The 24,390-nt window shown below is 44.1% G+C and overlaps 1 protein-coding gene and 1 long non-coding RNA gene across 2 annotated transcripts in view; one reads left to right on the top strand and one right to left on the bottom strand.

Annotated features, from left to right (window-relative positions):
- Positions 1-12,330, bottom strand: part of LOC129700683 (di-N-acetylchitobiase-like) — a 29,413-nt gene extending 17,083 nt beyond the window's left edge. The window contains exons 1-3 of the mRNA XM_055641265.1: positions 11,845-12,330; positions 5,856-6,024; positions 4,338-4,435 (exon numbers count right to left, since the gene is read on the bottom strand). Coding sequence (XP_055497240.1) covers positions 4,338-4,435; positions 5,856-6,024; positions 11,845-11,967 — 390 coding nt within the window. The 5' untranslated portion in view covers positions 11,968-12,330. The remainder of the gene's footprint in view (positions 1-4,337; positions 4,436-5,855; positions 6,025-11,844) is intronic.
- LOC129700684 (uncharacterized) overlaps positions 1-24,188 on the top strand; it is a 47,746-nt gene extending 23,558 nt beyond the window's left edge. The window contains exons 2-3 of the long non-coding RNA XR_008724088.1: positions 20,591-20,712; positions 24,068-24,188. This is a non-coding gene — a long non-coding RNA (uncharacterized LOC129700684). The remainder of the gene's footprint in view (positions 1-20,590; positions 20,713-24,067) is intronic.
- Positions 24,189-24,390: the final 202 nt, after the last annotated feature.

Genomic DNA, 24,390 nt, shown 5'->3' with positions numbered 1-24,390 from the left:
CCTTAATCTTCTAAATTCTAGCATGTACAAGCCAAGTCCATCCAGTCTTTCTTCATATGAAAGTCCTGCCATCCCAGGAATCAGTCTGGTGAACACTTCTCTGTACTCCCTCTATGGCAAGAATGTCTTTCCTCAGATTAGGAGACCAAAACTGTGCGCAATACTCAAGGTGTGGTCTTACCAAGACCCTGTACAACTGCAGTAGAACTTTCCTGCTCTTATACTCAAACCCTTTTGCTCTGAATGCTAACATACCATTCGCTATCTTCACTGCCTGCTGCACCTGCATGCCTACTTTCAATGACTGGTGTACCATAGCATCCAGGTCTCGTTGCATCTCCCCTTTCCCTGATCGGCTACCATTCAGATAATAGTCTACTTTCCTGTTTTTGCCACCAAAGTAGATAACCTCCACAAGTCACCTTGCAGCCTCCTAGCATCCTCCTCACAGCTAACACTGCCCCCCAGCTTCGTGTCATCTGCAAACTTGGAGATGTTGCATTCAATTCCCTCGTCCAAATCATTAATATATTAATTATTTAACAAGGTCACATCAGAGAAATTAGAAAAGATAGAATTGAATGCACTGGATGAGAATTCATAAATATCTTACAACTAGATAGAAAATTTAATAACACAAATATCCAAGTTTTAGAATTAATGTAAATGAGATTTAAAAATCTTGTTTTATTGTGAATTATTTGTGAATATTATTTAGACACTTAGGCTATTTATTAAGAAATAGATAGATGTTTAGATCTAGTAATTGAAATTTGAAATTAGCTCCAATTGGGTAACTAACTAATTATATGCTTTAATTTCAGGTCATCCAAGTAAGATTGATTTATATTTGTTTCAGAATGCTTCAATCTATGATAACTGAAAATTTAATTCAGTTCTCTTCATTTTTAAGAAAGTTATGGGCTTTTGACTGTCCACGATCACAGCTTTTTTGTTATGTCCATAGAAAATCAATAGGGAACAAGATGCTAATTTCCGAGTATGAAAATGGCCATAACTTTTTAAATACTTGAGATATGAAAGTAAATTAGGTGTCAAATTAATTTTTTATTATTTTATACTTATTTTTATGCTTTATCTGATGGGATAAATTGCAGACTTGATTTTTTAAATCTCAAAATTTTGTAACATTGCTACTAGGACACATTAAAAAATAACAAAAGTGGACAAAACACACGCGCTGCTGCTGGGCTGCTGCGTACGGCACCACATTAGAGGTAAAAATCCAGGACCAACTATAATCTGGCCACCACTAATATCCTGCCTGCAACAGCGCAGGAGAGAAACCTATTAGGGGGGTTGCACGAAAGGTCACTGGGTCAGAGGGCTCGACGCGCGCAGCCGCTAAATCCAACTGGAAGACATCCGTCACTTCCGATATGTTATGAATGCTAGAAACGCGTACTTTCCTACCTGTGATAGACATGTACCCAACTTCAGAATTCCAAACGTGAAGCGAAATGAAGGTATAGAGAAGCGAGAACTGAAGGGACAACAGCAGCTAAAGTGCTTGGTAAACATTGAAAATATTGGGAATTATCGCGTTTGCTCACTGTAGCAATGTTACAAAATTTTGAGATTTAAAAAATCAAGTCTGCAATTTATCCCATCAGATAAAGCATAACAATAAGTTTAATTTGACACCAAATTCACTTTCATATCTCAAGTATTAAAAAAGTTATGACCATTTTCATACTCAGAAATGAGCATCTTGTTCCCTATTGATTTTCAATGGGCATTACAAAAAAGCTGTGATCTTGGATAGTCAAAAGCACATTTCTTAAGGAAAGATTAACATTTTTAAATAGCTTAAGTGTCCAAAGATTATTCACAAATAATTCACAATATAACATGATTTTTATATCTAATTTACATTAATTTATAGGCCAAATGGAAGGAATTTAGTGTTCAATTGCTGTAAATAAATGCCCATTTAAATCGGTTTTCTAGTGGGTTCATGTGGAACGCGCAGGTTTAGAATGTTGACAGCGCGCTGGATTAGTGCCCTCAAATGCCGAGAAAAATACTGCGGGATATAAAAAGCCCAAAATGAGCTATTCGTTATAGATAATTATAATTATAGGGTTATATACATGCCCCATTTAATGTAAAAATAAGGTACATACCTTTAATTCTTTGCTTTATAAAACCCTGGGGCTGCCAGAGCTTGCGAACTGAACGAGAGCTTTTAAATTTATTATATCTACTATTCGAGGCCTATAAAACTAATAATAGCTTTTGGGACCGGGTCTTGCAGCGATTCTCCGTTAATGATTTACTAGGCTGAACATCTGCGATTGGAACAGCCTAGTAAAAATCGGGTTTTAAACCCGCCCCCTCCAAACAGCTCCAAAATCACACACAAGGGGTGGGGCAGATGCTCAGCCACGATTCAGGTAGGTTTTGTAACATACCTACTCACTGCATTTCATCAAGTAAGGCATTATTTGTGTTTTTTCTTGTTTCCTTTGGTATCTAAAAATTCTCAGAAGTGATAAATCTGGCTGTAATTTTTTCTTCAGATGTCCATTTTCATTTTGTATGTAAAAACCCACGAGAACCATGGGCGATTTAAAAAAATTACAGCCAGATTTATCACTTCTGAGAATTTTTAGATACCAAAGGAAACAAGAAAAATCACCTGAAACTTTTTAGATGCCAAAGGAATCAAGAAAAAACACAAATAATGCCTCACTGTTGATGAAATGGAGTGAGCAAACGGCCAATGTTCGCCAAGCACTCGGTCGGTTGTCCCTTGAGCTCTCGTTTCTATCTACCGTCATTTCCCCTCACTTTTGGAATTCTGAAGTAGGCTAAATGTCTCTCACGCTTATCCCGATTTCCACAATTATTTACAGCGCAAAAATTGACAATTTCAGCGGGTTTTTAACGAGTCAGCTACGCTGGAAACAATGGTAAGTGCCTACCTGCAGCTCATCGCGTGTACTCCATTTGCAGTAGCGTGGCAACAGTACGGGTCATGCGTTGTGACCCGACTGCCGTGAAACCTCCCTATAGACTAGGAGAGAGAAGACACAAAGTGCTGGAGTAGCTCAGCGGGTCAGGCAGCATCCTTGGAGAACATAGACATTAACATTTCGCATCGGGTCCCTTCTTCAGCCACTTAATCACCTAACAGCGTTTTCCAGCAATCCTGCTTGACCTGCTGAGTTACTCCAGCACTTTGTGTCTTCTTTCGTAAACCAGCATCTGCAGTTCCTTATTTCTACAAGCCATGTCATCTTCCATTTTTCAGCTTTCTTCCACCAACTGCATCAGTCTGAAGAAGGCTCCCAACTCGAAAAGTTGCCATGGAGTCATTTAGCACATAAATTGGGTCTTGAGCCCATGATGTCCATGCCGACCATCTATACATCCTAGTTACCAGCACTAGGTCTGTAGTCTTCTCTGCCTTAAAAAAAGGCACAGAGTGCTGGAGTAAGTTAGCGGGCCAGGGAGCATCTCTGGAGAAATTCGATAGGTGACATTTCGGGTTGGGATCCTTCTTCAGTCTACTAGCATTTGCAATAAAGCAGCATCTACAATTCCTTGTTTCTACCATTGGACCAGCCATTTGGATCAATTTTGACAAATTTGGCAGGATAGCCCCGGGTGATACTAGCTTGCCAGACCTATGAGTGCAAAAACCGAAGTCCGTAGTGAAACTGAAGCAAGGTCCTTAAAAGTTCATAGTTACTGAGGTAGGGTTGTGGCTAATGTAATTTCTTATATAGCTCAATGCTGGACTGCTGTCATTGATTAAACTTGGAACACATTTTGAAGTAGTCCATTGACAGGACAAAACAGATATTGGGCTGTTCACTTCACTGAGTAACTCAGGAGGACAGGCAGCATCTTTGGATAGAACGTATGGATGACATTTCGGGTCAGGACCCTTCTCTTCCCAACAACCATCAGGCTGTTGAACTCTACGAACTACAACTAAATTCTTAACTACGAACTGCCTGGGTTGCACTCGGGACTTTGGGCTTTGTTTTGTTTTTGCACTACATCAGGTTTATTTATTTATTTTACTATTTTTCCCTTTGTTTATCATATTATCTATTGAGTACTACATCTACAAACCTGTCGTGCAGTCGCTGCGACTACATATGCTCAGGACATATGACAATAACACATTCTTGACTTAAAATTCAGCTGTGTTTTGTGGGCCAATCAACATGCCAAAGGAATGAGCTATCAGTGAACTGATTGCTTTGCTATCTCCTGAGAGAATTCTGCAGAAGAGAATTATCGGGCCTTTGCAAGGCCACAATAAAATTGAGAAGGATGTTTACTTGATAGGACTAACTTACCTCATGAAAGTGGCTGCAAGTGAAGTCCTGACCAAACCATGGAACTGCCATCAGGATCTTTCTAGAGTCAATGCCCATTCTTATATAGGAAGAGAGACCTGAAAGGGCAAAAACAATTATTTAGATTTCAATTAGTCTCCTATACTGGTGTCAACATGTTGCCTGGTTTCTACAGGTCTTGAACTTCTACAGGACAGTAAAGAACATATTGAATGTTTGCATCACAGCTTAGTTTTGGAGAATGCAGGAATGGGGTACTGATTCAGATGGGCGGAAATCACTTTTAAAATATGGGGGGGACACATTGAGGCCTGACATCTAGGACAGGGGTGGGCAACCTACGGCCCACGGGTCGGATCTGGCCCATAACCCGAAATCATCCGGAATGCAGTCGTATTATTTTTCAATTAGTTTTCGTGACCTGGGAACTGCAGGTAGTCCCGGGCATGCAGGCAACCTGGGAACTGGAGCCCGGCCTGGGGCAAGTGAGCTGACCTGGGCATTACAGCCAGACCAGCCAACTGACCTGGGCACTACAGCCAGTCCCAGGGCAGGCAAGTGGACCTGGACGCGCAGGGGACCTGGGAACTGCAGGTATTTTGGCCCACCATGTCCGCACCGATCAGCAATCACCCCATACACTAGCACCATCCGACACTCTAGGGACAATTTACCGAAGCAGTTAACCTACAAACTTGTTGTAGCTTAAGTCCCTCTGTTCCCCCCCCCCAAGATCCGATGATCAGCATGATCATATTAAATGGTGGTGCTGGCTCAAAGGGCTGAATAGCCTACTCCTGCACCTATTTTCTATGTTTCTAACACGAAAGTCCAGGAACGAAGAAGATTGCAAAAAGTGAATACTGCCTGCTCCATCATGGATACTGACCTCCCATCGTAGTGATCTACAAGAGTGTCTGCTCCAAAAATACAGCCAGAAACATTAGAGACCCACCCTGGCCACACTCTCATTTCACTCCTACCATCGAGAAGAAGGTATGGTAGCCTGAAATCGGTAATGTGCAGGTTCACGAGCAGCTTCTTCCAAACAACCATCAGATTATTAAATGCTACCACCTCACACTAAGCTCCGAACTACATGAGGGCATTGTTTTGTCTTTACACTATTATTGTTTTTTAAATTTACCAAACCTTCTGGTTGATTATTGCATTTACTGGGTTCTATGTTTAGTACGACATAAGGATGGTGCGATGGCGCAATGGTAGAGTTGCTCCCTTACAGGGCCAGAGACCCAGGTTCGATTCTAGATCATCTGTGAATTGTCCGTAGTAGGTAGGTGCGAACTAGAGTAAGAAGATCGCTGGTCGGCATGGAGTCAGTGGGCCGATGGGCTTGTTTCCACGCTGTAGCTTTGAAACTAAAAATAACTAAAACTATAATCTGTTGTGCTGCTGCAAGTAAAAATGTCATTGTTCCGTTTCAGGATATATGACAATACAATACACTGGACTCTCTTTCTTGTGATGCATTGAAAGTGGAGGTCTTGTTGAACATACCGTCAAAGACATCGCGGTAGGCAGAAAATGGCTTTGCAACACAGTCATTCAAGTATTTTGGAATATCAAAGGATGTCACAAATAGAATGTCACTGTGGTGTGAGATTTCTTGAAGGGCAGCGCATTGTGTCACAGAGCAGTCTGGACGCCAAGGGACCATCATGGAGATCTAAGAGTCAAATGTAACAAGAAGTTAATTTCATTTACTACCACATATAATATTTTATATGCCTCCTGGCATGCATAAAATGTAGAACAGTACAGTACAGAAACAAGGAACAGCAGGTGCTGGATTACAAAAAAGACTTCCAGGTTCGTAGATTAATTGGCTTGGTATAATGTGAATTGTCCCTAGTGTGTGTAGGATAGTGTTAATGTGCTGGGATAGCCCGTCGGAACTTGGTGGGCAGAAGGGCCTGTTTTTGAGTATCCCTAAAAACAAAAAATCCCACAGTGATGGAGTAACTCAGTGAATCAGGCAGCATGAAGCAGGATCTGAAGAAGGATCCCTTTTTTAGATAGCATGCAAAATAGTAAGATTAAACAAGAACTTACCAGTTTGAAGTTTGATCTTTATTTTATAAGGAGTTATGATGAGGAACTACGTGAAGAACCCCGTCCAGCCGCACGTGCGTCAATCTTCAAAGCAACGGTGTGAAATCACAGATAATAGTGACTGAAGTATAATAATAAGATGAGAGAATACTAGAACTACCAGATGACATTTATGAGGGTTGGGAGCGGGGGGCACATAGTCCCTCATCATAACTCCTCATAAAATAAAGATCAAACGTCAAACTGGTAAACTCTCGTTTAATCTTACTATTTTACTTCAGAGTCACGTGAGTGACTATGTGAAGATTTCAAAGCTCTGTGATTTCATGCCGTGAGAAAACGAGTCTTCACAACCACAACTGCTCCATTGACAAATGAGGGAAAACATTCATAATGCATACAGTCATGACATAGATTTAAACATGCTGATGCTGTTAAATGAAGTAATAATAATAGTCACATCTCTCATCCGGATGCAACCTATAACAAAACGTAAAATAAAGTTGACAAATACCCCTGGTCTGGCAATGGGTTATTATAAAATGCTTGGAAATTGGTAAGTTTGACCATGCTTTTAGGATGTGGTCCAGAGGAACGTAATTAACCCTAGCTGCTGCTGTTGTAGCAGCCCTGGTGTAGTGAGATCTGGAATCAGTATCTACTCCTGCATAACATAACTCCATTTTGACACCTGGAATGGTCTGAACAGTTGTATATGTGTGCCTTCACATAACAAAAGGTCCCTGGGTATGCCTTGACCTATTTTGAGACCTGACACCTCTACTGCTCTGCTTAAATAAATTATAACATAAAATACTATACATATTATTTACAGATGTAATCATCCTGTCCTGTCGCAATTATGTTGCGACTGACCTGTTGCGCTAAACCAGCGCCAGGAGGATAACTACCTCATGAGATCTGGCCAAAGCTAAGAATGTAGATGGAACCCACTGGTGAAATAGTGTTAACACAATGTCAACATCCCATACTGCATTGTACTTGTCCTGGGAAACTTGTGTTAAAGATATCCTTTACTAACTCGATATTCGGGATGCACCCAACAAAGTGGATCTCATTTGCTGCAGCAAATCTGATGGAAAGCACATTGGCACAGTTAATGACCCTATAACTCAATATTGTCAAAGACCATTTAAAATGAACTCCAAGAGCTCAGCAATCTGTACCATTTTAAATGTAATATGAGCATTAAACAAACGCTTCCCATCTCCTGAAGAAGCGAAGTACTGCTTTTTTGGTACTATCCCAGCACTCTGAATACATACAAGGGTAGGTGTGACAACCCATGCCGTAGGCAGTCTATTGAGAATCTGTAGAACATAAATTGATTTTATCCTGCAACGGCTGATTTCCAGAGCCACAGGCTGAACCAGCAAAGTTACGTTTAGAATAACCAAATAAGGTTGTATTACTATTCCCGACAAATCGGGAATCAAACTGCATAGGCCAATCACACAGCAGGAAACCTAAAGCGGGCTCTTGATTACTTTATTTCAAGACCCAACTGATGAAGCAAAATGGAGAAAGACATAAAAGACCATTCCTCCTGCTTGTAGCGAGAATATATCATTCGCCTTAGTCATGCCACATATTTTTGCAACCTGTGAATTAGTATGAAAACAACATATCTATACTTGGTGTTGCATTGAATCAGAATTTCATAAATACGGTGTGGTCCAACACCCATTCTGTGTTGTCCAACACCCATTCTGTGTTGTCATTGATCTGTACTTGATGATACTCCAGTGGCAAATGCGATTATGTACCTATTACAGGATTCTTTTACTTGATTGCACCCACGTGACTATCATATGCCACCATCATAGTGCATCAACATGAAGTTGAGCATGCAGATATGCATATTCGCTCAATCACTCTTTAACCTATAAAATGCACGTAGGGTCTATAGATAGTTGATACCAATAACTGAAGAGTCAATAACTCATGCAAATCTCCTCCACCAAATAGAGATGACATTCGCAATTTCCCACCTTAGGCCATTAGCATCATTTTGCAATATAATGTAATATTTATTGATCAAACTATTAGAGCAATGCTGAATACTGTTTGTCCATCACAGTGACTTTAGTAGCTTCAGCTGGTAATAGCAAAGGTGTGGTATCAATGACCTTCATGGCACTTTAGAGTTTGCCATTTAGCATGCTGTCAGTTCTCCCACTTGCACAGCTGCATCACATTTATTACATTGCCAATTAGTCTAATGAATAGAAAGCTGCTTTATAACAACAAGGATGTTCCAGGTTTCTATTGACTCCAATCTGTTGCCCAGGGCGGAGGCACAGGCACAGGCACAGGCACAGGCACAGGCACAGGCACAGGCACAGGCCAACTATCCATTTGATAACAACTTGATTTTAACTGGATAGAGGAGCCCAATTTCTCAAGTAGCTTGAGATTGAAATAGTGGATTTTAGTCAAATACAGCATCAAAAAATCATCCAGACAATACATAACGTGTTTTTGAACTCTGAGTAGTCCTCTTTGAATGATTTATTGTCATCATACTGTTAAATTGCCTCATCACAGCAATGCCTCCAAATATTTCCGATGATCACTGTAAATGGAAACACCCTATGAAATCAGTTTAATAAGCCATCTTTCATAATGAACAGGCCACGCCTGCCATCATTTGGAGTCTGCCCTGAACTACAACTTTGGCCCGATTACCGACAATTCTAACTTGACCCAAGACCACTCTTGCCACAATTCTGACCCTGCCTTGAAAGACATTTCTGCCTATATTTCCGAGCCTGTCTCGAAGGCAAACCTGGCTAAAATACTGAACCTACCTCAACACAATTCTGGCCCAATTCCAACCTGCTTGGAATGCTAGTAATGTCCAGTTTACCTGGTTAAATGTCTCTGAGTAGATGACAATGTCTTAATCATTTGTGTATTGTACAACCAAGTGTAAATCTTACCAACTTGTAAGTGGTCCCCTAGTTGTAGAGTAACTGGTAGAGTGTGTGGACCCTCTGGCCAGCTTTCATGCTGCTACCAGCTTCAGTGAACCGCTTACTGCCGATGAAGCCGTGGGGTGGTTTGTCACCGAAACTATGAAACCTTGCTCGTCGTTGGCCTAATTGGTCCAACCGCTTACGCTTTGTCCTCCAGGTTTTGCATGTGGAATAGGTCGTACCTGAATAGAAGATTCGGCGGGTAGCTCTAACCTCCCCTGATTCTAACGTTCACTGCATTGTGTTGGGATGGCAACCTTGCTGCCAGACACGTGCCCTTCATCCCTTGGGGCGAAAGATGGCAGATGGAGTTTAATGCTGATAAGTGTGAGGTGCTACATCTTGGCAGGACAAATCAAAATAGGACGTACATGGTAAATGGTAGGGAATTGAAGAATGCATTTGAACAGAGGGATCTGGGAATAACTGTGCACAGTTCCCTGAAGGTGGAATCTCATGTAGATAGGGTGGTAAAGAAAGCTTTTGGTGTGCTGGCCTTTATAAATCAGAGCATTGACTGTAGAAGTTGGGATGTAATGTTAAAATTCGCATTGGTGAGGCCAATTCTGGAGTATGGTGTACAATTTTGGTCGCCTAATTATAGGAAGGATGTCAACAAAATAGAGAGAGTACAGAGGAGATTTACTAGAATGCTGCCTGGGTTTCAGCAACTAAGTTACAGGGAAAGGTTGAACAAGTTAGGTCTTTATTCTTTGGAGCGCAGAAGGTTAAGGGGGGACTTGATAGAGGTCTTTAAAATGATGAGAGGGATAGACAGAGTTGATGTGGATAAGCTTTCCCCTACTCGGGAATGCCAGCATCTATATGCATATCGGAGGGAAAACCCTCCCGACACCCGGTCTGCTGGCTGTCCCCTCCCCTTGAACCCCAGCATCTTTAAGTTCAAGTTCAATTTCAAGTTTATTGTCATGTGCCCCTGATAGGACAATGAAATTCTTGCTTTGCTTCAGCATACAGAATATATGCCTATTGGAGGGTAACCCTCCCGGCACCCGGAGAGCCTGGATGTCACTGACCACCTTGTCACGTAACCCGACATTCCCCAGCTATCCGCTTCCGCGGCGAGAACCGGGGTTTCCCCACAGCCCATAGCTGGTTCCCTCGTCGGCCCTCGCGAAACATCCAGCAGGAAACCCCTGCAACAAGAGGTTCCTGCAAGAAAACAAAACAGGTAAGAAATACAAGCTTACCTGAAGTTTAAACTTACCGCTGGAGGAGCTCTGCTGCTCCAACCGATTGCCTGCACCAATGCGTCTGACATAATGATGCACGTACGGCTGGACGGGGTTCTTCACGTAGTCACTCACGTGACTCTGAAGTAAAACAAGGCTTTTCTCTGTACTGTGGTATATGTGACAATATTAAACCTAAACAGTGTGCAAACCCAGTTTGCGTGCTTGTTCAACATTTGCACCATCCAGGTTTGGGTTCCAAATAGCAAACCGATGGTTCCTTTGCTGCTCCCACTTTTCTGACCCAGTGACAAGGGAGGTGGGAGCTGAGATCTGATAACCCAGCACTGAGCAGGGTCTGCATGGCTCATAGAACCACAGGCTTCACCACAGCTCAGCAACACCATCACGCCATTCTAGGGCAACAGCCCTGGAGTGTGCACTTTTTAACAGCAAGTAGTTTCCCTCTACTTTCACCCCAATAAATGCGGAGAGCAGTTTCTTTACCTGTTTTAATTGATTGATTGAAAGATGCAGCATGGAAACAGACCCTATGGCACCGAGCATGCCAACCATCATTTACCCATTCACACTGGTTCTATGTTATCCCACTCACTCATCCAGTCCCTACAAACTAGGGGCAATCTTACAGAGGCCAATTTACCTACAAACCCGCATGTCTTTCGGATATGGGAGGTAACAGGAGCACCCTGGGGAAACCCACGCGATCATAGGGAGAACATGCAAACTCCACACAGACAGCACCCGAGGTGAGGAACGAACTCAGGTCTCTGGCACTGTGAGGCAGCGGCTCACATTAGCAGCGGCTCACAAGACCTTTCCATGTCCTTCAGAGATGCTGCCTGACCCACTGAGTTACTCCAGCACTTTGTGTTCTACACAAGACGCCAGCATCCACGTCTGAAGAAGGGTTTCGGCCCGAAACGTCGCCTATTTTCTTCGCTCCATAGATGCTGCTGCACCCGCTGAGTTTCTCCAGCAATTTTGTGTACCTTCGATCTTCCAGTATCTGCCGTTCCTTCTTGAACACAACAGCATCCACAAGTCCTTGTGTTTTTGAATGAAGGGAGATTGGTGCGTTAAGAGGGTGAGTTACTAGAAGCCACAGCTCTAAACTCAACCATGAAAAAGCAATGTTGCAGAGATACACATCCATCAACTGAAACTAAAATCTATGATTGCTATTGATATTCACATAATTGTTAAAGCATGTGTCTTTACCTGAGATCCAGGTATTTCGTTATGGAATTCTTTTACGACATCTTGAATCAAGCCGTTTATTTTAGCATATCGATTCTCATCTGCTAAAACAGCACTGCTCACACCAAAAATGATACCATCCATAAATAATCTTTTTGTCTCCTCGATCCACGTTCTCACAGTTTTTCTTTCAATTAAGTTAGCGGATGTTAGGATTTCTGACAAAGGATGAAGAAACAATATCAATTAACCAGCAGGGTACAAAGTGCTGTTATTACAGGCAGCATTTCTGGAGAAGATGGACAGGTGACGTTTCAGATCGAGACCCTTCTTCTTCAGGTTTTTCAACGAAACATCATTAATTCATGCTCCAAAGATGCTGCCTGACCTGCCGAGTTACGATACGATAGAACTTTGTTTATCCCAGGAGAGAAGTTCATTTGACTATCTATCTATCTATCTATCTATCTATCTATCTATCTATCTATCTATCTATCTATCTATCTATCTCTTGCTCGGGGATGAGGGGAAATGAGCTGTATCTGCACAGTTTGGGGATAAGGGTGAGTGGTGGAATATTGCTTTGGGGGAATGGGTGAGTGGTGGAATATTGCATTGGGGAATGGGTTGCGATGGGGGATCAGGCCTCCAGTGTGTCTGGGACCCAACGGTCTAGTAGTCATTAAAAACACAAAATACATGAAATATAAAAATAAAGTGACGAGTGGTAAGGCTAGGTTCAGCTCCAATTCAATAATTAAGTTTGCTGATGACACTGTGGTGGTGGGCCTGATCTCAGACAATGATGAGAGGGCCTACCGGGAGGAGGTGGCTGATCTAGCACTCTGGTGCCAGGAGACCAGCCTCCTCTTGAACATCAAAAAAACGAAGGAGCTGATCACCGACTTTAGGAGGGCACATCATCCGAGGACGTACACTCCATTGAGTATAAATGGGGATCCTGTGGATAGGGTGAACTGTTTTAAATATCTGGGAGTCCACATCTCTGAGGATATGACATGGTCATCACACGCCTCAGCACTGGTGAGTAAGGCAAGGCAGCGCCTTTACCACCTCAGGCAATTGCGGAAATTCAGAGTGTCTCTGAGGATCCTCCAGTGCTTCTACGCAGCAGCGGTGGAAAGCATCTTGTCCGGGAACATTACCATCTGGTTCGGGAATTGCTCTGCCAAGGACAAGAAGGCTCTGCAGATAGTAGTGCGTTCGGCCGAACGCACTATGGGAACTTCACTCACCCCCCTGCAGGATCTATACAACAAGAGGTGCAACTCCAGAGCAAACAAAATCATGAGAGACCTCTTCCACCCCTGCAACAGACTGTTCCAGCCGCTGCGGTCAGGCAAACGCCTCCGTTGCCATGCAGTGAGAACGGAGAGGTTGAGAAGGAGTTTCTTCCCAGAGGCAATTCGGACTGTAAACGCCTTTCTCACCAGGGACTAACTGTACAGAACGTTTTTCCTTCTATTATTTATTACGTAAAATAATATGTGTGTTATGATTGTGTTTATAATTTGTTTGGTTGTTTTGTTGTTCCGCGAGCATTGCCACTTTCATTTCACTGCACATCTCGTATGTGTATGTGACAAATAAACTTGACTTGACTTGACTTGACTTGGGCTTTGGTAATATGCAAAGATTGAGGATGTGAGGCGGCGGGGGAGGGGGAGGTCAGTTTCAGTCTACCCCATGACAGAAGGGTGAGGAGTCGTACAGTTTGATAGCCACAGGCAAGAAGGATCTCCTGTGGTGTTCTGTCCTGCATCTTGGTGGAACCAGTCTGTTGCTGAAGGTACTCCTCAGGTTGACCAGTGTGTCAAGGAGGGGGTGAGCTGTATTGTTCAGGATGTTCCACAGTTTGAGGAGCATCCTCCCCTCAAACACCACCACCCAAGAATCCGACTCCGCCCCCACCACTTTGTGACTTTGACTGAAGGGGTCTGAAAACTTGGGGTCTGAAAACATAATTTTGGACCAGTTTAGGTGTAGCATCTTGGTCAGCATAGACCATGGAGTTGGGCCAAAGGGCCTGTTCCAGTGCGGTGCGACTCCACAACTATGACATAGGTAGGAGCCATGGTTCAGAGGGCTTTTACTTTTCCTGCTCCCTTTCAACTCACCAGGTTCATTAGAAATTTTATACCAGTTAATATAACTCTACTTATAATACAATAATTATATTATTGAATCTTTCTGTGTATAAACGAGTATCTGCTGTTCTTTATTTCTTCAATTAAGCAGCATTATTCACAGTATCTTTGTGTTCCAAGAAACACTGCAGAATTGAATAGTCAAGAGGCTGAGCGTCAGAGGTGGAGACCTGGATGGGATTCACATTTGCCAGCGCTTCCCGCAGGGGTTTTGGAATAAGTCCTCCATCGTTGGTGTGTACAAATTATAGGAAAGTCAAAGTCAATTTTATTCGTCACATGCACCCGAAGGTGCAGTGAAGTGAATTTGCCAGCAGCGATACACTTAAAAAGAACACACAATACACAATAAGATTTAACACAAACATCCACCACAGCATTCTTCACTGTGATGGAAGACAACAAAGTTCAGCCAGTCCTCCTCCCTTGTTCGCCTGTGGTCAGAGCCATGAATCCTCCGTAGTCACCACTACGGACGGCCTGATGATAGGCCCTCTCGTCGGGATGATCCAAACTCCGATGTCGGAACGGTCAAATACACTCCGCGGCTTGGAGTGCCCGATTCGGCACTCTCCTACTGGAGACCATGGCTTCAGGATGTTATAGGCCGCAGGCTGGCATTCGGAGCGCTTCTCCGGCAATCCCCAGCAAAGGATCTCAGACACCGCGATGGAAAGTGTATGCCGCGCCCGTGGTTAGAAGCTCCGCAGACAGCAGCTTCAGGATGTCGTAGTCCGCCGGCCAGCGGTCGGAGCTCTTCTCCGGCGATATCTGGCAAGGGATCCCAAGCTCCAGATGGTAAGTCCATGCCACGCCTACGGCTAAAATCTCAGCAGACCACAGCCCCATGATGTCAAAGCCTCCAGGACAGGGATTGGAGCATTCTTCTCTGGCGCCCCCCGGCAAGGGTTCGCCCGCTCAGCGATGGAAAAGTCCACGCTGTGCCTGCAGCTGAAGCTCTTGGGCCCAACTCCGGGAAAGGCCGCTCCAATCCATGCTGTTAGGCCGCGAGGGAAACGACATGGAGAAAGCCGCCTCACCGTCGAGGAGGCGACTAAAAGCGAATCGCCCCTTACCCCCCCCCCCCCCCCCCCCCCCCCCCCCCCCCACCCCACCCCTCCTGCACAAAACATACCGAGAGACATTAAAACAAAACAAACATTTGGACACACCAAAAATAACGAACACACTGTTGGCAGGACAGCCGACTCGCAGCGCCCCCACCGACAAAGCCCATCCATGCCGCTACTTCCTTGGAAGATTAAAGGGACTTTTGGAGTATTATGCTCAGTTTTTGGTCACCTTGCTATAGAGATGATGCCAAGTTGGAAAGTGTGCAGAGAACATTTACGAGGATTTTGCCGGGACTTGAGGGCCTGAGACATAGGAAGAGGTTCGGCAGGCTAGGACTTTATTCCATGGAGCGCAGGAAGCTGAGTGCTGATCTCGTAGAGGTGCATAAGATCAGGAAGGGAATAGGGAGGATGAATGCGTAGAATATTTTACCCAAAGTAGGGGAACCAGAGGATATAGGTTTAAGGTGAGAGAGGAAAAATTTAATAGGAATCTGAGGGATAACATTTTCACACAGTGGGTATATGGAATGTGCTGCCAGAGGAGGTACTTGAGGCGGATACTATAACTTTTTAATATATAATTAAAAAGAATTGGACAGGATCATAGATAAGAAATGTTGAGAGGGATATTGGCCAAAGATGAGCATGTGGGACTATTGTAGTTGGGGTAGCTTGGTCGGCAAGGGCAAGTTGGGCCAAAGGGCCTGCTTTCTGACTATATGAGATTTGGTACTTCAACGAATACTCTCTTGAACTTGTACATGAGTACGGTAAAGAGCATATTGACTGGTTGCATTACATAATCTCATTCACCAAGGAACGAATGAGATTATAATGAGATAATGCTAGAGGAACTCAGCAGGTCAGGCAGCATCTGTGGAAGGAATGGACGGACCATGTTTTGAGTCATCGCCCTTCTGGAGTCTGAATGAGGATCCTGACCCAAAATGTTGTCTGCCCATTTCTTACATAGTTTCCACAGTTTAGTTTATCACGTGTACTGAGACTAGCCTTTATGCAAATAGCTTTTTTGTTGTGTGTATTCAGTCAGCAGAGAGACCAAACATGATTACAATCAAGCCGTCCACAGTGCACGGATACAAGGTAAAAGGAATAACGTTTAGTGCAAGATAAAGGCCAGTAAAATCTGATTAATGATAGTATGAGCTGAGTTCCACCAGCACTTGGTGTTTTATCCATTGAATCTACTTTTCTGGCTGCCAACTCAAAATGTAACACAAACTTCAATTAGTGATTGCAGCCTTCATGTGGTCCGTCCTGTTTCGATGAATGCAACCAACGCGGCGTACACAAACAAATAAGATCAAATAGAACAAATTGTCCTACAACTTTAGGCTGTGCACGCACTACACAATAAGAAGAAAAATGGTGATCGTAAAATGTGTTTATCTCTTTGTTACAAAGTTACTTACTATAATTGATGAGTCGAATATTGTGTGCGTGGGCATGACACAGAAGCTCAGGGTCATATGAAGCAATATTAACAACTGATGTGATCTTCGACCAATCATAAAACTTCCAATCGCTTCCGGTTTCATGAAATACAAAGACCTGGAACACAGATAAAGCTGTGAATGCAATTTAATGTCTATTATCTATATGGTGGCATATTATCTAAATGGTGGCAGATTGGGAAAGGGGGAGATGCAGCAAGACCTGGTGTCATGGTATACCAGTCATTGAAGGTAGGCATGCAGGTGCAGCAGGCAGTAAAGAAAGCGAATGGTATGTTAGCTTTCATTGCAAAAGGATTTGAGTATAGGAGCAGGGAGGTTCTACTGCAGTTGTACAGGGTCTTGGTGAGACCACACCTGGAGTATTGCGTACAGTTTTGGTCTCCAAATCTGAGGAAGGACATTATTGCCATAGAGGGAGTGCAGAGAAGGTTCACCAGACTGATTCCTGGGATGTCAGGACTGTCTTATGAAGAAAGACTGGATAGACTTGGTTTATACTCTCTAGAATTTAGGAGATTGAGAGAGGATCTTATAGAAACTTACAAAATTCTTAAGGGGTTGGACAGGCTAGATGCAGGAAGATTGTTCCCGATGTTGGGGAAGTCCAGGACAAGGGGTCACAGCTTAAGGATAAGGGGGAAATCCTTTAAAACCGCGATGAGAAGAACTTTTTTCACACAGAGAGTGGTGAATCTCTGGAACTCTCTGCCACAGAGGGTAGTTGAGGCCAGTTCATTGGCTATATTTAAGAGGGAGTTAGATGTGGCCCTTGTGGCTAAGGGGATCAGGGGGTATGGAGAGAAGGCAGGTACGGGATACTGAGTTGGATGATCAGCCATGATCATATTGAATGGCGGTGCAGGCTCGAAGGGCCGAATGGCCTACTCCTGCACCTAATTTCTATGTTTCTATGTTTCTATGTTAAAGAATCCTTTCCCAAATATCATCAATCCCTCGGGATCTGAGGTAAAGGACGTGCCCATGAATTAAATCTGAAATCAGCAACTGTTCATGTTCTCCATGGATGCTGCCTGACTCATTGAGTTACTCCAACACTTCCTATTATTCACAAGATTGCAGCATCTGCAGTTCCTTGAGCCTCCTGTGTAACAATTGGCAAGTAATTTTCCATGTATATTTGAAATTATTGAGTAGGGTCTATCAAGGACCATTGCTCTGGTATCTTAATATGTCCAGACCTATTTATACTATCTACAGGTTGATAAAATCATCCAGGGTGGGTGAATCAAGAACTAGAGGAAATAGGTGGTGCATATATGAAACGAGCTGCCAGAGGAGGTAGTTGAGGCAAATTGGATTACCTTAGATGGGGCATACAGGTAAGCATGGACAAGTCGGGTCAAAGGGCCTGTTTCCATGCTGTATGACTTGATGACTCTAACTCCAGGAAGCTTAGAAAATAAGTGTAGTAGGCCATTCAGCCTTTCAAGTCAGCACCTCCATTCAATATGATCTGATCACATGGCTGATCATCCAGAATTGGTACCCTGTTCCAGCTTTCTACCACATCCCTTGATTTTGTTACGGAAGTTTGGAGGCAGAGGAAACTGTAGGTGCTGGAATTCTGAACAAAACACAAAATGCTAGAGGACTGAAGTTGTGCCTCAACTCAAAACGTCGTCTTTCCAATTCCCTTCTCAGATGCTGCCAGATCTGTTGATTTCCTCTTGCAATTTGTGATCCACACCGGCATCTCAAATTTACGTTGTGTGAATAATGCCCCATGTTAAACAGTGATGGCTGATTGCAAAACATTGAAAACTGCGCTGCGGCAAAACATTTAATAAAGAACAAAAGAACCTTTGTCGTAAAAACAAAAGCAAATCCAAGTCCCACACACAGATGGACACACAATTACTGAAAGTGAGATTATAACGCGGACCTAGTGGCAGTTGCAAGACATCCTTTCTGTGTCTTACAGCTGTACGCTCCCTTCCTTATCCCCAATCGGCCCGACCCCTGACTTGTGTACCTCCAATGCAGAGCCCAATCAAATTAAGTCCACCCCAGCACTTTGGGTGTAAAGGACCCAGACTCTCAGAGGAGAAACACCTGCTTGTGATAAGCAACTCTATCTTAGAACATAGACCCTTCGAGTCTGGACCCTTCATCACGTTGATTGTGGTGGGGGGAGGAAGCTTGGTGGAAGGGGGTGGGGGGAGAAAAGGTCAAAGTGATCAGTAGATACAGGTGACGGGGAAAGTGGATCGCTCAGCAAATGGTTAGACAAAAGCCAGAGATGAAAAGATAGAAAGTGTGATATAAGTATACAAGAGGTGATATGAGGAGAGATAAAAAAACAAATGCCAAAAGGAACTGTGGGTCCAGATGGATCTGGGGACAGTTGACATTTCATGTTAGAACAGATTCGACCTCAATGTTTGACCATCCCCATGCCACCTCACATGTAGTTTGACCAGCCATATTCCTTCAGCGGTTTGTTTACTGCCCCGGTCAAAGACAACTAAATCCTCTTATTCCCCAGACTAGCTGAGAGAAGATGCGAGCAGTAGCTTAATTTAACTTAATTTAATTTAGATTTGTTTAGTTTAGCATGGGCCGCGGAACTGGGGGGACTGAGAGGTGGGGGGGTTGCAGCACCCCCACCCCCCCTTTTTTTGGCTTGACAGGTTTCAATGTTTCCGGCTTTGGACGAGGGCGAGCTGAGCTCTGAACAACCTGGTCCTGAGTGTTGGAGATCCAGGGCGGATGGAGGGATGGAAGCAGAAGCAGCAGTGAGGGCAGATGCGGATGGGGAGCCAGGGCTGGTGAGTGTTTGCCAGGCTGGCGGGTCGCTCGCTAAAGGCTCCGGCCATGGAGCAGCCCCAGTGCAAGAGACTAGGGCCGTCTGAGGTGTCGGAAGAGTTGCACCGCTGCCGTGAGAGTCTCTGTGCCAAATTCGCCCTGGTGACCGGCATGGACCAGGCTGCGGCTTGGTGCATCCTGGAGGACAAGCAGTGGCTGCTGGAAGTAGGTACCAAGAACAAGAAGGGTAGAAGTGATGGAAGATAGTGGCCTTGAAATGGGAGTGGTTGGAGAAAGCATCCTGCTTGCCTACTAGATTTTCACTTACTGTAACTGCAGGAAAAATGTTCCCGATGTTGGGGGACACCAGAACCAGCGGGGTCACAGTTTAAGAATTACACCATTTAGGACTGAGACTAGTCTAAGTGGGACCCATTGGGTCTCATTCTCACACGGTAGGCCTGGTCCCCCAATGCAATATTCCACCTCTCCACCTATTCCAATATTCCACCACTCAAGCATAGCCCCCAACCATGCAAGCGCGGCTGATGGGTTCCCGTTGTGACATTCCTGATCCGCCCTCTTCCTCTCACCCTCTCCATTCCACCCTTTGCCCTTCCCCCTCATGCACTCACTCCATCCCCAATCCACTAGTAGCGCGATTTGGCGGCGCAGCCATTCCCTCCCATTGGGTTCCCATTGTGATGTAGAACACTCAGGTATTACTGCTCAGGTGCAGCTGATGGGCACGGCAAGCGGAAAAGGGATTTATTAAAGCTTCAAATGTGAATAACTCTTAAAATATAACAGCAGTTTAACGTTAAAGAGGAAATTTATTGGGGTGTGGGCATGGGTGGTGAGCCCTGCCAACGTCCAGCCCCGCCTGCACCCTGCCCCACTAGCGCCCGGCTCCATCAATCCTGACATTGCCTGTCAGTCACCACTTGAAATTATAACACATTTAAACGTTTTTTGTCAAATTTTCCACACCGTGGAAGGTACTGACGTCGATCCAGGGGGAACACCCCACTCCCACACCCTTCCCCCAGTCAGTCACTCCAGTCCCTCACCGGGTACCACCAAGGTCACCGATCAATGATGGCTCAGGCTCCCGTTTCAAAAACGCTCCACGGGCCCTGTTTAGAGATGCAGCATGGAAACAGGCCCTTTGCACACCGAGTCTGCGCTGATTAACGATCCCCGCACACTAACACTATTCTACACACACTAGGGACAATTTTACAATTATACCAAACCCAATTAACCTTTTACTCTGTAGGTCTTTGGAGTATGGAAGAAAACTGGAGATTCCGGAGAAAACCCATGCAGGCCACGGGGATAACATACAAACTCTGCACAGACAGCAACCATAGTCAGGATGGAACCCGAGCCTCTGGCGTTGTAAGGCAGCAACTCTACCTCTTCGCGACCATGCCGCCCTAAACAAAGTTTATACCATTTCACTGAACACTTAGAAACATAGAAAATAGGTGCAAGAGTAGGCCATTCGGCCCTTCGAGCCTGCACCGCCATTCAATATGATCACTGCTGATCATCCAACTCAGTATCCTGTACCTGCCTTCTCTCCATACCCCCTGATCCCTTTAGCCACAAGGGCTACATCTAACTCCCTCTTAAATATAGCCAATGAACTGGCCTCAACTACATTCTGTGGCAGAGATTTCCAGAGATTCACCACTCTCTGTGTAAAAAATGTTTTTCTCATCTCAGTCCTAAAAGATTTCCCCTTTATCCTTAAATTGTGACCCCTTGTTCTGGACTTCCCCAACATCGGGAACAATCTTCCTGCATCTAGCCTGTCCAACCCCTTAAGAATTTTGTAAGTTTCTATAAGATCACCCCTCAATCTTCTAAATTCTAGTGAGTACAAGCCGAATCTACCCAGTCTTTCTTCATATGAAAGTCCTGACATCCCAGGAATCAGTCTGGTGAACCTTCTCTGTACTCCATGGCAAGAATGTCCTTCCTCAGATTAGGAGACCAAAACTGTATGCAATACTCCAGGTGTGGTCTCACCAAGACCCTGTACAACTGCAGTAGAACCTCCCTGCTCCTATAGTAAAATCCTTTAATCAATGAATGCCAACATACCATTCACTTTCTTCATTGCCTGCTGCACCTGCATGCCTACATTCAATGATTGGTGTACCATGACACCCAGGTCTATTTGCATCTCACATTTTCGTAATCGGCCACCATTCAGATAATAGTCTACTTTTCTGTTTTTGCCACCAAAGTGGATAACCTCACATTCATCCACATTATACTGCATCTGCCATGCATTTGCCCACACATCCAGCCTATCCAAGTCACCTTGCAGCCTCCTAGCATCCACCTCACAGCTAACACTGCCCCCCAGCTTTGTGTCATCCTCAAACTTGGAGATGATAGAAACATAGAAATTAGGTGCAGGAGTAGGCCATTCGGCCCTTCGCACCTGCACCACCTTTCAATATGATCATGGCTGATCATCCAACTCAGTATCCCGTACCTGCCTTCTCTCCATACCCCCTGATCCCCTTAGCCACAAGGGCCACATCTAACTCCCTCTTAAATATAGCCAATGAACTGGCCTCAACTACCCTCTGTGGCAGAGAGTTCCAGAGATTCACCACTCTCTGTGTAAAAAAAGTTCTTCTCATCTCGGTTTTAAAAGGATTTCCCCCTTATCCTTAAGCTGTGACCCCTTGTCCTGGACTTCCCTAACATCGGGAACAATCTTCCTGCATCTAGCCTGTCCAACCCCTTAAGAATTTTGTAAGTTTCTATAAGATCCCCTCTCAATCTCCTAAATTCTAGAGAGTATAAACCAAGTCTATCCAGTCTTTCTTCATAAGACAGTCCTGACATCCCAGGAATCAGTCTGGTGAACCGTCTCTGCACTCCCTCTATGGCAAGAATGTCCTTCCTCAGATTTCTTGTCCTTCCTCAGATTTGGATTCAATGCAATGCATTGATGCATTCAATTCCCTCATCCAGATCATTAATATATATTGTAAATAGCTGGGGTCCCAGCACTGAGCCTGCGGTAACCCAATAGTCACTGCCTGCCATTCTGAAAAGGACCGGTTTACTCCTACTCTTTGCTTTCTGTCTGCCAGCCAGTTCTCTATCCACATCAATACTGAACCCCCAAAACCGTGTGCTTCAAGTTTGTATACTAATCTCTTATGTGGGACCTTGTCGAAAGCCTTCTGAAAGACCAGATAAAACACATCCACTGGTTCTCCCTTATCCACTCTACTGTTACATCCTCGAAAATTTCTTTCAAGATTCGTCAGACATGATTTACCTTTCATAAATCCAAGCTGACTTTGTCCAATGATTTCACCACTTTCCAAATGTGCTGCTATCCCATCTTTAATAACTGACTTTAGCTGTTTCCCCGCTATTGATGTTAGACTAACTGGTTTGTAATTCCTCGTTTTCTCTCTCAGACCCTTTTTAAAAAGTGGGGTTACATTAGCTACCTCCAATCCTCAGGAACTACTCCAGAATCTAACGAGGTTTGAAAAATTATCACTAATGCATCCACTATTTCTGTGGCAACTTCCTTAAGTACTCTGGGATGCGGCCTATCTAACCCTGGGGATTTATCGGCCTTTAATCCATTCAATTTACCTAACACTACTTTCCCGCTAACCTGGATTTCACTCAGTTCCTCCATCTCATATGACCCCCGGTCCCCTGTTATTTCCGGCAGATTATTTAAGTCTTCCTTATTGAAGACAGAACCAAAGTAGTTATTCAATTGGTCTGCCATGTCCTTGTTCCCCATGATCAATTCACCCGTTTCTGACTGCAAGGGACCTACATTTGTTTTAACTAATCTTTTTCTCTTCACATATCTATAAAAACTTTTGCAGTCAGTTTTTATGTTCCCTGCCAGTTCTCTTTCATAATCTATTTTCCCTTTCCTAATTAAGCCCTTTGTCCTCCTCTGCTGGATTCTGAATTTTTCCCAGTCCTCTGGTAGGCTGCTTTTTCTGGCTAATTTGTATGCTTCATCTTTTGTTTTGATACTATCCCTGATTTCCCTTGTATCCACGGATGCACTACCTTCCCCGATTTATTATTTTGCCAAACTGGGATGAACAATTGTTGTAGTTCATCCATGCAGCCTTTAAATGCCTTCCATTGCATATCCGCCGTCAACCCTTTAAGAATCAATTGCCAGTCTATCTTGGCCAATTCATGCCTCATACCCTCAAAGTTAGCTTTCTGTATGTTCAGAACCCTTGTTTCTGAATTAATTATGTCACTGTCCATCCTAATGAAGAACTCAACCATATTATGGTCACTCTTGCCCAAGGGGCCACGCACAACAAGACTGCTAACTAACCCTTCCTCATTACTTGTGCTTGGTCTGTCAAGCCTTGCTGGATCTCCCAGTTGTTAACCATTTTAACTCCATTTCCCATTCACACACTGACCTTGTGTGTAGGAAAGAACAGCAGATGCTGGTTCAAATCGAAGATAGAATCAAAATGTTGGAATAACTCAGCGGGACAGGCAGCATCTCTGAAGAGAAGGAATGTCTGAATGGTCTCAAACCTGAAACGTCACCCATTCATTCTCTCCAGAGATGCTGTCTGGCCCGCTGAGTTACTCCAGCACTTTGTGACCTTCTGTGTATTAACCTGCATCTGCAGTTTCTTGTTTCCAAGTCCTGCTGCAACTTAACTCAATGACTTGCATCACATACCTCAACGTTGAAGTCATTTTTCTTTTTCAGGGATTGACACAAAGTTGGGTCCTGACATATGCAGTCTTGTCCAAAGCCACAGCTCATGCACAGTATGATCACAGCCAGGACCAGTGTCGGGGCCAAACTGTAGCACATCCTCTCAGCCTCCACTCAGCAAATGGAAATCTAAAAAACAGCAACCTCGTTTATTTATATGTGGTGATGTCACGGACGCTGATAACTATCTCTCTGTGTAAGTGGGAACAATAAATGATTGACGCAAGCTTTGCATTGGCTGTTGTAACTTTGTAACAAATGTTCACCTCTCTCTTCTCTCAGCCTTGAGCAACATTGACCTCTCAACCCTCTGT

The sequence above is a fragment of the Leucoraja erinacea genome, chromosome 10, assembly GCF_028641065.1.
Source record: "Leucoraja erinacea ecotype New England chromosome 10, Leri_hhj_1, whole genome shotgun sequence".
Taxonomy (NCBI): Eukaryota; Metazoa; Chordata; class Chondrichthyes; order Rajiformes; family Rajidae; genus Leucoraja; species Leucoraja erinaceus.
This window is presented reverse-complemented; position numbering and strand designations above follow the sequence as displayed.